The 13,932-nt window shown below is 36.7% G+C and overlaps 1 protein-coding gene across 8 annotated transcripts in view; it reads left to right on the top strand.

The window, feature by feature from the left end:
* Positions 1 to 13,932, top strand: part of PIAS1 (protein inhibitor of activated STAT 1) — a 302,740-nt gene that overhangs the window by 284,627 nt on the left and 4,181 nt on the right. For all 8 annotated transcript variants that reach the window (XM_060294059.2, XM_060294058.2, XM_060294060.2 and 5 more), the window contains 5 exons: positions 4,504 to 4,664; positions 6,408 to 6,538; positions 7,260 to 7,440; positions 11,224 to 11,366; positions 13,371 to 13,408. In XM_060294059.2, coding sequence (XP_060150042.1) covers positions 4,504 to 4,664; positions 6,408 to 6,538; positions 7,260 to 7,440; positions 11,224 to 11,366; positions 13,371 to 13,408 — 654 coding nt within the window. The remainder of the gene's footprint in view (positions 1 to 4,503; positions 4,665 to 6,407; positions 6,539 to 7,259; positions 7,441 to 11,223; positions 11,367 to 13,370; positions 13,409 to 13,932) is intronic.

Here is a 13,932-nt window from a genome sequence, read left to right as displayed (position 1 = left end):
ATATAACAATTACTTTGTAATTCTTTGAAGCAAGACATCTGTGTGATGGCTAATGAACTGCATTTGAAATTGAACTTATGCTTTCGTATACTTATTTGTAAACGTCCTTCCTGTGCCATTCATGTAGCAGTGTTCCTTAAAAATTCTGTAGGTAAACTTGTCAGTGTGGCTGATCATATAAGGGCTTGAGAGTTGCTCTCCCAACGAAAAGATGAACTGACAGCTGGAAATTATAGGGCTAAAGTTATGTGAGGTGACGGTCTTTGGAGAACAACTGCTTTTCATAGTATAAGTTCTACAGCCTATGGCTTGGATTCTTAAACAATCTTTGTTTCTTCTTTTTTTTTTTGTAACATCTTTATTGGGGTATAATTGCTTTACAATGGTGTGTTAGTTTCTGCTTTATAACAAAGTGAATCAGTTATACATATACATATGTTCCCATATCTCTTCCCTCTTGCATCTCCCTCCCTCCCACCCTCCCTATCCCACCCCTCCAGGTGGTCACAAAGCACCGAGCCAATATCCCTGTGCCATGCAGCTGCTTCCCACTAGCTATCTACCTTAAGTTTGTTAGTGTATATATGTCCATGCCTCTCTCTCGCCCTGTCACAGCTCACCCTTCCCCCTCCCCATATCCTCAAGTCCGTTCTCCAGTATGTCTGTGTCTTTATTCCTGTCTTACCCCTAGGATCTTCATGACATTTTTTTTCTTAAATTCCATATATATGTGTTAGCATACGGTATTTGTCTTTCTCTTTCTGACTTACTTCACTCTGTATGACAGACTCTAGGTCCATCCACCTCATTACAAATAGCTCAATTTCGTTTCTTTTTATGGCTGAGTAATATTCCATTGTGTATATGTGCCACATCTTCTTTATCCATTCATCCAGTGATGGGCACTTAGGTTGTTTCCATCTCCGGGCTATTGTAAATAGAGCTGCAATGAACATTTTGGTACATGACTCTTTTTGAATTTTGGTTTTCTCAGGGTATATGCCCAGTAGTGGGATTGCTGGGTCATATGGTAGTTCTATTTGTAGTTTTTTAAGGAACCTCCATACTATTCTCCACAGTGGCTGAACCAATTCACATTCTCACCAGCAGTGCAAGAGTGTTCCCTTTTCTCCACACCCTCTCCAGCATTTATCGTTTCTAGATTTTTTGATGATGGCCATTCTGACTGGTGTGAGATGATATCTCATCGTAGTTTTGATTTGCATTTCTCTAATGATTAATGATGTTGCGCATTCTTTCATGTGTTTGTTGGCAGTCTGTATATCTTCTTTGGAGAAATGTCTATTTAGGTCTTCTGCCCATTTTTGGATTGGGTTGTTTGTTTTTTTGTTATTGAGCTGCATGAGCTGCTTGTAAATTTTGGAGATTAATCCTTTGTCGGTTGCTTCATTTGCAAATATTTTCTCCCACTCTGAGGGTTGTCTTTTGGTCTTGTTTATGGTTTCCTTTGCTGTGCAAAAGCTTTTAAGTTTCATTAGGTCCCATTTGTTTATTTTTGTTTTTATTTCCATTTCTCTAGGAGGTGGGTCAAAAAGGATCTTGCTGTGATTTATGTCATAGAGTGTTCTGCCTATGTTTTCCTCTAAGAGTTTAATAGTATCTGGCCTTACATTTAGGTCTTTAATCCATTTTGAGCTTATTTTTGTGTATGATGTTAGGGAGTGATCTAATCTCATACTTCTACGTGTAGCTGTCCTGTTTTCCCAGCACCACTTACTGAAGAGGCTGTCCTTTCTCCACTGTACATTCCTGCCTCCTTTATCAAAGATAAGGTGACCATATGTGCGTGGGTTTATCTCTGGGCTTTCTGTCCTGTTCCATTGATCTATATTTCTGTTTTTGTGCCAGTACCATACTGTCTTTTTTGTGTGTGTGTGGTTTTTTTTTTTTTCATCTTTATTGGAGCATAATTGCTTTACAATGGTGTGTTAGTTTCTGCTTTATAACAAAGTGAATCAGTTATACATATACATATGTTTCCATATCTCTTCCCCTCTTGCGTCTCCCTCCCTCCCTCCCACCCTCCCTATCCCACCCCTCCAGGCGATCACAAAGCACTGAGCTGATCTCCCTGTGTCTTGATTACTGTAGCTTTATAGTATAGTCTGAAGTCAGGGAGCCTGATTCCTCCAGCTCCGTTTTTCGTTCTCAAGATTGCTTTGGCTATTCGGGGTCCTTTGTGTTTCCATACAAATTGTGAAATTTTTTGTCGTAGTTCTGTGAAAAATGCCAGTGGTAGTTTGATAGGGATTGCATTGAATTGGTAGATTGCTTTGGGTAGTAGAGTCATTCTCACAATGTTGATTCTTCCAATCCAAGAACATGGTATATCTCTCCATCTATTTGTATCATCTTTAATTTCTTTCATCAGTGTCTTATAATTTTCTGCATACAGGTCTTTTGTCTCCTTATTCCTAGATATTTTATTCTTTTTGTTGCATTGGTAAATGAGAGTGTTTTCTTGATTTCATTTTCAGATTTTTCATCATTAGTGTATAGGAATGCTAGAGATTTCTGTGCATTAATTTTGTATCCTGCTATGTTACCAAATTCATTGATTAGCTCTGGTAGTTTTCTGGTAGCATCTTTAGGATTCTCTATGTATAGTATCATGTCATCTGCAAAGAGTGACAGCTTTACTTCTTCTTTTCCGATTTGGATTCCTTTTATTTCCTTTTCTTCTCTGATTGCTGTGGCTGAAACTTCCAAAACTATGTTGAATAAGAGTGGTGAGAGTGGGCAACCTTGTCTTGTTCCTGACCTTAGTGGAAATGCTTTCAGTTTTTCACCATTGAGGATGATGTTGGCTGTGGGTTTGTCATATATGGCCTTTATTATGTTGAGGGAAGTTTCCTCTATGCCTACTTTCTGCAGGGTTTTTATCATAAATAGGTGTTGAATTTTGTCGAAAGCTTTCTCTGCATCTATTGAGATGATCACATGGTTTTTCTCCTTCAGTTTGTTAATATGGTTTATCACATTGATTGATTTGCGTATATTGCAGAATCCTTGCATTCCTGGAATAAACCCCACTTGATCATGGTGTATGATCCTTTTAATGTGCTGTCGAATTCTGTTTGCTAGTATTTTGTTGGGGATTTTTTCATCTGTGTTCATCAGTGATATTGGCCTGTAGTTTTCTTTCTTTGTGACATCCTTGTCAGGTTTTGGTATCAGGGTGATGGTGGCCTTGTAGAATGAGTTTGGGAGTCCTCCTGTCCATACTTCTGATACTGTAAACTGGCATTACTCCCTCAAGTTGATGACACATTCTGGGTCCTTTTTTATTCTTCATCACTACATCCTGTTGAAGTAAGAAGGAAACCATGTTACTTCAGAGATAGAAAAAGAGGCCCAGCAAGGTTAAGTGCCGTTCCTAGAGGCACAGTAAATCACTGGTATGAGAACAATAATTTAGGGCCCCAAATGACAGTTAATTTCCTTGGTAGACTAGGAAATTACACATTTCCGTGAAGTCCTCCTAAGCCAAGAATCTTTTCCTCTTTTTTTCCTCACTTAACTCATATCCTTTCCAAGGCCTTATGTTTTTCAAGCTCACAAACATGTGGAAGATCTTTTCCTGATATTTAGCAAAAAATGTGGTTACTGAAAGTAGGTGACTTCTATACTATATGGCCATTGTGACCTACGGGGACCCCACAGTGGTTATCCAGCTGTACTGTACGAAGTGTGTTCCATGCAAGGAGGGCATGATATGGTAGCTCCCTGGGCAGATCTTTGGACAGCTTCTCTGCTTTGGTCCAAAGCTGGCATTTCAGGGACCAGATGAAACAGATTTCATTGTTCATAGGACAGACTCAACCTATGTCAGCATAAGCACTATTTGCAGGGCAAGAAGAGCAAGTCTCATAACATGCTAGAGATGCTAGAGGTCCAGAGGTGTTTGCTGAATTGCCTGTGATGGTGCCCAGTGAGGGAAGAGAGTGCACACACCTGGGTTTCTTCTCAGAGCTGCTCTTTGGCAGTTATGCCAGGCATTGTGGGGAATGCTTATTCTGTTCTGACCTCTGAATTACAATCAACCTGATATCTTAATGAGAGTATCTGTATCTTGAGCATTTAATAAGGCATTCCTTTTTCCTTTCCCAATACCTAGTAAAGTGGTTCTTAACTTTTTTGGATTAGGGACTACTCTAAGAATTTGGTGAAAGCACTTTCCCCGGAAAAGTGCACACACTTACAAGATTTTGCATGTAATTTCAAGGGGTTCATAGTTCTTTCCCCTAAACGCAGATCTGTAAGCTGTGGATTGAGGGTAAATAACCTCTGCTGTAACTTTCCATAGTCCCTCTATTTTAATATCCAAAGAAATATTGTAATTTTTAACCGGTAGATGTTTCACAGAAAATGTGTTAAAAGTAAACAGAATACGCTTTAAATTGGAATACATACACTTTGTGTTTCAGGAAAAATTTTGTATAACAGTTGTCTAATATTTACTTTTGTCTCCCTTTTTCAAAGCTTGGTAAAATGCGGTTGACAATTCCATGTCGGGCCCTTACATGTTCTCATCTGCAGTGTTTTGATGCAACTCTTTATATTCAGATGAATGAGAAAAAACCAACTTGGGTTTGCCCTGTCTGTGATAAGAAGGCTCCGTATGAACACCTTATTATTGATGGGTATGTCAATTTAAAGTTTTTCCTTGTACTTCAAGGTAACCATCTATTATTGGTTTTGTTATCCAGCACGTTTGGGATTAAAATTCTATAGGTAGTGTTTCCTGAGTTATATATTTTTAGGATTTTCATGACTGTAAAGTCAGTAGTTTTCTAAGTAATTAATATTGTGAACATTTTTCCTTTTTAACTTCATGTCCCCTTGTTTTGAAAATGTGTGCCTTACTGTCAGTGCCTCCTGACATTTACCATTTTAAAGCACCAATGGTTCTAAGTAGGATGTACTTACACCTTTTCCTAACATGAATCCATCTATCCCTCGACATGCATTTTGGAGAGAGACCATTTTGGAGAGAGAATGAAAGGATTGTGAAACTCTGGTTAACCTAATTGACCAGAAATTGGTCTGTTTTTGGAGATTTCCTGGTGCTTCAGTTGTGGGCCAGCATACCTACTCCCTACCTTACGGGCTCCTAAAACTGATCAACACACTGAACAGCAGCTCTCTTTGTTTTTTTGTTTTCTCTAAAATACTTGTCTTTGTCTTTCTTCTCCACCTATAGCATCACAACAGTCAATTATTTTTTTAACACTCTGATGTTTTATCTGTCCTTCCAAACATCTTCGAATATCCCTTTCACTTTTCTCCTATTCTCTAGCCTCCTTTTTTTCTGTTTTGCTGCCGAACAAAGATAAATTGTGAAAAGAAGGATCTTCTTGAGATTTCCTGTACTCTTTAGAAAAATGCTTAATACAACTTACCTATAATATTTGAGAAAACATAGAAGCCTGAAGGTATAACATAAGGAATGGAATACATTTAGCGATAGAAGTGTAATCCAGAGCTTGAAAGATGTCAGACCAGTCATATGGGGAGAAGTAAACATGTAACTTAAATGTTTTATGTTTGATTTTTCAGAGATGTCAGTGATCACTAATAAATCAGAATTGAGTAATATTTTACCAACTCTGTATATTATGTAACTCTAGATGCCTGCATCAATTGGGATTATTCTTTCTTACTATAAAAGCCACACATACACACACACCCCTAAAGAAAAATTGGAAACATACGAAAGTAAAAAGCTGTTATGTTATTTTCTGATTTTTTTCCCCATATTTGTGATTATACAGTATTAGTATTTTTTATCCTTTGGTTTTATTTAACATTACAACCTGAGAATTTGATCATTAATTTTACACATTTTTGAAAATCTCATTTTTTAATATCTGCATGGTAATTATCAAGAAGCTTTAACTTTCAATACATATTTTTGCATGTATTTCTTCAGTTATCAAATAAGATGTGCTTATTGTAGGCAATTTGGATTATGTTGAAAAGTATAAAGAAAAAGAATAAATATCCACAATATCACCACTGAGAGATAAGCACTATTTATATACCACTCACACAGAATTTTATTTTTAAAATATAGAGTTTTCTTTTCTTGGCCTCTTCACACTTTCTGTGAACATATATTTCCCCCCATATTATTAAAAAATATCTTTGGAAACCTCATTTTTCATGGTTACATAATATTTTCTTGCATACAGGTACCATAATTTAAGTAACTATTCTCCTATTTAGCCCTAGATTTTGAGAACAAATATACCTTGTCTGTTACACTTTCTTTCTCATTTATACTTGTACAAAACATAGAAGGTCTGAATGTTTTTCGAATAGTAATAATTCTAATTGGCCTTACTTTAGAATGTGATATTCAAAGGACAAATTGTTTTTTATAGCTTGTTTATGGAAATCCTGAAGTACTGTACAGATTGTGATGAAATACAGTTTAAGGAGGATGGCTCTTGGGCACCTATGAGATCAAAAAAGGAAGTACAGGAAGTTTCTGCCTCTTACAATGGGGTTGACGGTGAGTGTTAGTTTTCTAAAAGAGTGGGGCAGTCTCCCTGTTGTTGTAAAGCCTTGGTTTTCAATATTAAAACACATAAAATTTTTAAGAATACTCAGCAGTTTATGGATAGCTCAGTAACTCTTATTAAATTATTGATTAAATGTTCAGAAGTATTGAAACTCTAAATTCACTTTCTGCCAGCTTTTAAAATTTTGTGGTATAAGATTTCAGAATAACATAATCTAATAAATTATTTGTAAAGTCATGCTTTTGAAATGGTATCCTTTTAAATTTTTTACAGACTGGGTACAGGTTAGTGAATGTTCTTTTTTCACTTACATCTTTTTCCTGGCTTTTTTAGTATGTTTTTGCTGGAAGGAAACTATGACTTTTTAAAAACTTTACTGTAACGTCTCTCAGTATATCAGGTATTGTACAGGTAAACGTGTGTAATATATAGTGTTTGCCCTCAGACTACTTTTATTCTGAGGTGGACATATATTTTGATTGTTTGCCCTAATTCAGAATTGTTTTTCAAAAAAATCCTTTAACAACCGATAATAAATAATAGTTTTAAGCTTAGGGGAACAGAGCCACTGTTGCTTTTGTATTCTTGGTCCCTAGCAATATACTGTAACTGATAAAGTCTAAGCTACAACTGATAATCTAATCCATAGGCTGAGAAAAGGAGAGATGTTACAGGTCTTTTTTGCCTTGTGTTTCAATCATTCCCACACAGGATGCTTGAGCTCCACATTAGAGCACCAAGTGGCTTCTCATCACCAGTCCTCAAATAAAAGTAAGAAAGTAGAGGTGATTGACCTAACCATAGACAGTTCATCTGATGAAGAGGAGGAAGAGCCATCTGCCAAGAGAACCTGCCCTTCTCTCTCTCCCACATCACCACTAAGTAATAAAGGGTAAGTGCTGAGATCTTAAAAAAAAAAACAACTCATTGTGAAAGTTAATTTTGCAAATAGGATTAAAAGATCTGCTAAATAAAATGATTGTAAAACTTAACTTAGTAATCAGAGAATAGGTGGAATTTTTCTCAGGTGTGTTTCTTAAGGGGTTGGAATAATGCATTAAAGGGGTCACTTGGATATGGTCTTCATCATACCAAAAGATGATTCTAGCACAGTGGTTCTCAAACTTGGGTATACATCAGTATCACCTGAAGGGCTTATTAAAACACATTGCTTCCCTAGCCCCCATGTCTGATTCAGGAATAGGAACTGAGAAAATGTGTATTTCTAATAAGTTCCCAGGTGATCCTAATGCTGGTCATAGGATTTAAAATATTTAGTCAAACTGGAAAATGTGTGCTGTAAAATTAACCCTAAGTTGAGTGTTTCAAGCAGAAAGCAGAGAAAGTCCAGATGAATGCTTTAAACCTGCCTCAGAATGTATAAGACTGGCAATGAAAGAAGTGTAGGACTTAAGTTGCAGTACACAATGCTTTATGTTTTGCAGACTCATTTCCCATACTTTCCATTAGTCTCATATCAGTAATAATGTACCTTGGTTATGCTTCATGTCACTTCATGAAACACTGTTACCTACTTTACGTAAAACACGCTGTGCTAAACGTGGGTGGTAATAAAGTAAGTAAGTACAGTCCCAACCTTAAAGAGTTAACATTTTGTAGAGGATGGTAAAACAAGTAGCTGACTCTAGCTGTACTCTTAAACAGACTGTTAGTCTTATGAGACACTTCGGGGATTCTCAGCAAAAGACTTCATGTTTTTCTAAGGCACAGTTGTAGCACACCAAAGGTAAATCTAGAAATCCATGTGTGACCCCTTTTAGGTATATATCAGGAGAGTTATGTGGCCTGATGTAATTGAATAGGAGCTATTCAGAAAATCTTCCAGCAAACTGTAGTGCCTGAAGGAAGAATGTAAGTGAGGAAGGGAAAGTCTGCAGAAAGCATTGTTACAGATTTCAAGGTTAAAGAGGGAAAGTAAACACCAGACCAAGAGCAGGCACTTCTGTGCTTGGAGTCATATTATTTTCAAGCTTGATCTTGTTTGATGAGATAAAAAGATCTTCTATTTGAGTATATTTGTAGTTACTTGAAAGATGAAGTTGCAACAGTAAAAGAGCACAATTGTGATAAATGTGGCTCCTCTCTCATTAGAGGACTTTGGCTATTTCAGGAATCTTTATAGTACAACCAGACATATGACGCAGGTTGATATTTTCACTCTAGAGTAGCTTACTTTATCATAGAGACAGAAATAAAAGACATTAAAAGCAGTATCATTATTCTATACAAAATGAATATTTAAACACTAATTCTGCTTTACATCCTACTTTATGAACATTCACCTCTGATGAAAGCCTACATTGATGGCTGTTATCCAACAAGCCCGACCGTATTATTATACCAGCTTCTTTCTTAAATCTGAGTTGTGGGTGGGGGGCGGGGAGGGAAGAAGAGTCAAATTAGCAAAAGCTGGCGTAGTTAGAGCAAATGTCTGTAGAATTTTGATTCTAAGATATTTTATGTTTTATATATATTTTTAAATGGTATATTTAACATAGCATGACCAAAACATATCATTTTATTACTTTAAATGCCATAAAACAGCACCTTAAAATACATTTCATAAATCTGGGTATATAAATACTTATGGATTAAATGCATCATTATATATACGTTAGTTCTGCTCTTTAGTATATTGATAGTAGTCATACATATGTAAACACTTTTCCTTAAAGGAAACTTTCTGAGTGTTTAGAAATCTAATTTTTCTTCTTTGAATATTTGCTTTGCTGTTTCTCCAGAAATAGTTTGTTTATTATGTTTGGGAAATTACATTAGATGCATTAACTACTTCCTGAGCTTCCCAGTGACTAATTGAACCCAGATAGAGTATTTGCTAACGCCAGACCTTTCTCTCTTGATTTTCAGATAAAAACAAGCAACCTGAAGGTTTATGACATTTTTAGAAGAACAGCACCATATTCAGCACAAGTGACCATTTTTCAGTAATGACTAGCCAATAAATAGAAACCTATACCCAGCATATTGTATTTGTTGTTATTGTGCAGTGTGAAGGTGGAAATGCATTTTAGAATATTATCATAAAATTGAAAGAGAAGGAGCCAGCCAGGAATTAGAAAGAGGCAAAGATTAGTAAATGTAAAACATCTTGCTGTCTTCAGCTGCTGAGTGTTCATCCAGAAATTACCTTTGCTGTTTGGTATACCAAGATGTTTTCAGAGACTAGCATTTCAACTCCTTTTGTCTCTCTTGTAATCCCTTAGGTATTGTCAGAGGAGATAGCTAATGGAAAATGGTACTTTCTATAGATGTAAGAGGTTTAGTTAAGTTTCCATTAGACAAAACATTTTTATGAGGTGGATGAGAATATATTTTATGCTTCATATCCCATTCATAAAAATATGGTAGAAGGTCATAACTAGAACTCTATTCCTGGAAATCCAACCTTGGCATCTTTTGAAATATTTTTTACCATTGAAATTGCATCTCCATACCCTGAGGACTTTACATGAAGTTTTAAAAGCAAAAGACAGCCTGTTTCTACCTTCTTTTCTCTTTATTTTCTATAACTTATATGTCTATTAGCCTCTTGTATGGTTGGGATAGCATATGGCCCTTATGTTTTCACTCAGGACTATTAGAATTCTTTTTTCAAAATCATTTTAATTCTTCCTTTTCTTTTTTCCTTTATTTCTCCCTCTTTTTGCTTTTCCCTGATTTTTGGTAAAGAAAAAAAGATTTTAACTACTCAGCTACTTAAACATTTCACTCTGTTCTTCCAGAATCCCTCTCTTTGTTCTTTTTTTCTTTTTCCATTTATACTATTCTCCCTTTAAAAACACTGTACCACCTGTTCATTATGGAGCATCTTTTTTTTTTTTGCGGTACGCGGGCCTCTCACTGTTGTGGCCTCTCCTGTTGTGGAGCACAGGCTCCGGACGCGCAGGCTCAGCGGCCATGGCTCACGGGCCCAGCCGCTCCGTGGCATGCGGGATCCTCCCAGACCGGGGCACAAACCCGTGTCCTCTGCATCGACAGGCGGACTCTCAACCACTGCGCCACCAGGGAAGCCCCTATGGAGCATCTTTACTCCTTGTCTTGCTGCCTTCGTTCATTCAGCAGGCCTTTTATGTAAATAGCGTGATAATGACTGTGCTGGGCATTGAATATACCAAGATAAACAGTACCTAGTTTTTATTCTCATAAATCTTACAAGTCTGAGGGCCACTGTTAACTCCTCACTGCTCAGATTGCTGCATTCCCCTAGTCTTGTTATATGTGTTTTCTTTGCAAGGATTTACCTAAACTTTTTACTAGCCAGCACTCTAGTGCTTATTTTTTAAAGGTTTCAGAATTTTGTCTGCTGTAGATACTTTTCACTCATATTCCATTGAATTGGCTCAGCCATGCCTTCCCCCTGCATTCTGAAAGTGTAGATGACGTCGTTCCAAAGACAACGTGTGATTTATGAATGTTGGATACCATTGCGTCCATCTTTTTCCCTGTAGCCTCTGAAAGATGCTATTAAGTATACAAATTATTTCCTAATAATTATGGTAGTCTAAATTATATATTGCTTTACTTGTCTTTTGTTTTAATTTCCAGCACAAAAACTAGGACTCATTGTGAGATGCAACCCTTTTTAAAAGTTCAGCTGACTCATGAAAATTTCACAAACCTTTTCTTCTTCTAGCATATTAAGTCTTCCACATCAAGCATCTCCAGTGTCCCGCACCCCAAGCCTCCCTGCTGTAGACACAAGCTATATTAACACATCCCTCATCCAAGACTACAGACATCCTTTCCACATGACACCCATGCCTTATGACTTGCAAGGTGAGTCACCGGTTCTTCTGTGTCGTCACATAGCATTGTGAATGCCTTTGATCTATATAGTCTTCTTCTGGGCAAGTATAAGAAAGGTTGAAAGATTAGGAAAAGAAAGGGTTGGATCTGGGAAACTGGGAGAAATATACACTGTGGTCATAAATAAATACAGACTCAGTTCCTTGTTCATAGCCAGTGTTTTACTACCAGTGTTTTACTACCAGTGGTAAAAACAGTGTAATGATCTTTAGGTTTTGTGTGCTTCAAAGTAGTCTGCAGGTTGTTTTTTAATGACTTCCAATATGTTGCTTTAAATTTTGATATTTATGACAATTATTTTTTGTTCCGTGAATCCAGTTATAATGCAGCAGGCATTGTGGGTAGCTATGTCATATTGTATTTTAGATAATGCAGAATTGAAACATTGGAAAGCTTTAATTTTTATTCCGGTGAACCTGATTCTTCTTTTTGAAAGTAATTTGAAATGTCAGTATACTCATTTCTACGATGTACTTTGAGTTCATAATAATCATTTACATTATCAAAAAGAATTACTAGTTCTCATTATGTTTGTAATTTAATAATTTGTACATTAGCCATATTATCTGAGAACACTTTTTAAATTACAAAAAGCCATATATGCTCATTGTAGAAAATATATTACAGAAGCACAAAGTGCCCTCCACCCATTTCCTACAGTAAAATTCAGGGTCACTGGCAAGGATCTTGGGAGCTGAGATAGTTGAGTGGATTCTTAGTGATTGTTATGAAAACCCTATTTCAGCTCTGTCCAATAGAACTTTCTGCAATTAGGGAAATGTAATCTGACCAGTACAGTAGCCACTAGCCACATGTGGTTATGGAGCATTTAAAATGTGGCTAGTATGACTGAAGAACTGAATTTTTCATTTTATTTAATCTTAGTAAATTTAAATAGCCACATCAGGTGGTTAACAGCTACCCTGTTAGACAGTGTAGCCCCGTTTCTCACTGCCTGTTAGCCCACTGCCAAACTCACTATCAAGAACCGCAGTACTGGGACTTCCCTGGCGGTCTAGTGGTTAAGACTCCATGCTTCCAGTGCGGGGGATACAGGTTCGATCCCCAGTTGGGGACCTAAGATCCCACATGCCTTGCCATGGCATGGCCAAAACAAACAAACTAAAAACACAGTACTATACATTTTGCAGGATCCTTATGTTATAATCTGTTGTAGTGTAGACAGTGGATGGATCCCCAAAGTGTTCATGTTGTTGTCATATTTTTATCTATACCTGCTTGTTGTACTTTTCTCCAAGTTTAGATATCATAATGAGGCATTTTATTCATGTTGGTTTACTTGCTCTTCGTCGCATTACACATTGGGCAATATGGACAAGAATGTGACTTGGAAGGGGCCGGCTTACAGTGACTTCCTGGCAACCAGGGATGAGAGCTGGTCCTTCTGTAATAGCCTCCACACCAGCAGTTAGACACCCCCTCAGATCTCTTCCCCTCTTATGTCACTCAGGAGTCTCTGAGTTAGAATCTGGAACAGATAGTGGGAAATGAAGGAATCTGAGAAAGAAAATCTGTCTTACAACTTGCTTAATGTAAAAATCTTCTTATCCACAAAATGAGACCAAAGTAATTACATACCTCATGAGGTGCTTGTGAGGAGTAAATTCGAGTAGATTGAAAGGTGACTTCAGGGGAGTCGATGAGAGCATCTAGTGAAAAGTGCTCTGTCAATTTAAGGGATCAGTGTTGGACTTAACAGGGCAGCATTGGCCCAAGTCCCACAAATGGAGTCACCAGGAGTGCAAATCATTGCTAAAGCTTGAACTCTAGGCTTTGTAATCTAGAGATGGGAGAGATGTAAAACATTCAGCTCAACTCTTCATGTTTAAATAAAATTCTAAATGAATTTAGAATTAGCTTTAAGATATTGTATTTGTAGTATTGGGGCATTTGGAAGGCTTTTTCTTTGTTTGTTTTGTTTCTTTTTTTTAAACTAAATTTTTTCTCCCACAGGATTAGATTTCTTTCCTTTCTTATCAGGAGACAATCAGGTATGTTATATGAAAAAAATACTGTTATTTTAATTCTAAGTTAAAATACTTAAAAGTATAATATGTAGCCAAGAGAAAGAAAATAAATTTCCTTAGGAAATTCAGAGTAGTTATACCCATTATTGTTAAGGTTTTAAAACTTTAAATTAAAGTCCCTTTGTTTCAGCTGTGCCTGAATATATAGTAACTACAGTGTCTATTTGTTGGTTCCCAGTACTGTTTTATAAAAAACAGGGCAGTGAGTCATATTGACTGATAAATTTCTTGGCCATATATCTCCAGAAGATAAAGAAAGTGGACTCTTCTGTTTCCTGCTGCTTCTGAGTATATGCCTCTTTGGAAATAGCATTATGAAAATTGCTTGCAATACAAATTAAAGCAAAAAAATAATATTTTTATTCCCTCCCACAACCCCCCCCCAGTTTCAGCTACAAAAATGTCTCTTAAGATCAGTGATGTGCCAATAAAAATTAAAAGGTCAATGATGTGATCATTACATAAGACCATTTGATTTTGCAAAATGT

This window comes from Globicephala melas, chromosome 2, assembly GCF_963455315.2.
Source record: "Globicephala melas chromosome 2, mGloMel1.2, whole genome shotgun sequence".
In the NCBI taxonomy this organism is placed as follows: domain Eukaryota; kingdom Metazoa; phylum Chordata; class Mammalia; order Artiodactyla; family Delphinidae; genus Globicephala; species Globicephala melas.
The sequence above is the reverse complement of the archived record's forward strand: the minus strand, read 5'-3'. Positions and strand labels throughout refer to the sequence as shown.